We start from the raw sequence: 1,264 nt of genomic DNA, 5'->3' as shown, positions 1-1,264 counted from the left end.
GTACGACATAGAATAGCTCCTTACTTCCATAGCTTTGGACCGGTTTAACCCTCAACTAATAATCATATTGATAGGATTATTGCGAAATTAATACAGCTTTTGAATATCTAAATTGCCTCGTTTGAGTAGCAAATACCTCAGCTTGCATGTTTGCTTACTGCCCCCCCTAACGCCATGCTCAAATCGCAGTGATGATAATAAAGTGCCCCTCCCTTTGCCTTATAGGCTGATATCAACTAGTTTGGAACCGAATGCATACTACTATCCCTTATAAGCTCGCAAACACCACCGGAATCATGCTCGTGCCGTCGTATCGTAGATTGAAAAATTAATGTGCGCCGTCTTGGCAACTTGAAAACCGGTAATGCTTCCCTTTCCTTCCGCCATGATGCGTTTTAGTGTTCTGAGCTGTAGAATCGGCCGACAAGCAGACTGCCTAAGAATGTACCACCGAGAACTGCAATGAAGTATCCGATGTTCATTGTCATGACTGCTAACATGCTGTATTTTTGTTAGTTTCAGCCATAATCACTGATTGGTATGGTTTGAGCTTACAGAAGATAGCTGATACCGGCAATGCAAGTATCTAGCACAGCTCGCATGGGATCTACCGATATTCTCCAAGGACGAAGGTGAAGCTGTTTCTTCTGAACAACCATAACGTCCTCTTCGACGCCATTTTCCGTCAGTGTCATCTTCTTGCTGAAGCTGTCAGTTGACACCTGCTCCGCGACGGGGAGCTTTCCCTGCACAACAACGTATCTACGCTTCATCTCAGCATCCAACCATCGCTCCTCTGCTAGTGCCTTCCCTGCAAGTAGTAGTCGAAATACTATGCCAAGAATGAGTAAGAATATGATGGTTCCAGCGTAGGCGGCGCTTGTGTGTGGTGTCCAGGAATCCGAGTAGAGAGAGGTAGTGATGCTGTTTTGAAAGACCATATTCATCATAGACGAGTGCGACGACATATCCATGCTACTCATATTCATTGTCATATGTTGATCATTACGCGAGGACAACATTGCGATTGATCTATTTTGCTACCTAGGTAGTCAAGATTGGGAAGATCAAGTTAGAAGAAAGCCAAGGTAGTTATTGGGTAAGATTGTTCACGGCCGTAAATCGTGAAATATGTGTCGCATTGGATCGGGATGTTGACTACCTAGGTACCCAGGGAAGAGGGTTCCTATTCGTGAAATATTCGAGTCCGTCACGGCTATGGCGACCAGACCAGCGTTAGGGATGTTCTTTTGGGTACCTCTTA

At 44.9% G+C, this 1,264-nt stretch overlaps 1 protein-coding gene across 1 annotated transcript; it reads right to left on the bottom strand.

Annotated features, from left to right (window-relative positions):
• Window positions 1-395: 395 nt before the first annotated feature.
• GL218_02356 (putative low affinity copper transporter protein) lies at window positions 396-1,022 on the bottom strand (the record flags this gene model as incomplete). Its single annotated transcript, XM_033578868.1, has 2 exons — window positions 396-501; window positions 556-1,022. The coding sequence occupies 2 exons, from the start codon at window positions 1,020-1,022 to the stop codon at window positions 396-398; spliced, it is 573 nt and encodes a 190-aa protein (XP_033439005.1).
• Window positions 1,023-1,264: the final 242 nt, after the last annotated feature.

The sequence above is a fragment of the Daldinia childiae genome (assembly GCF_008694065.1).
Source record: "Daldinia childiae strain JS-1345 chromosome Unknown Scaffold2, whole genome shotgun sequence".
NCBI lineage: Eukaryota > Fungi > Ascomycota > Sordariomycetes > Xylariales > Hypoxylaceae > Daldinia > Daldinia childiae.
Note: the sequence above shows the minus strand (reverse complement) of the source record. Positions and strands in the feature narration are given on the sequence as shown.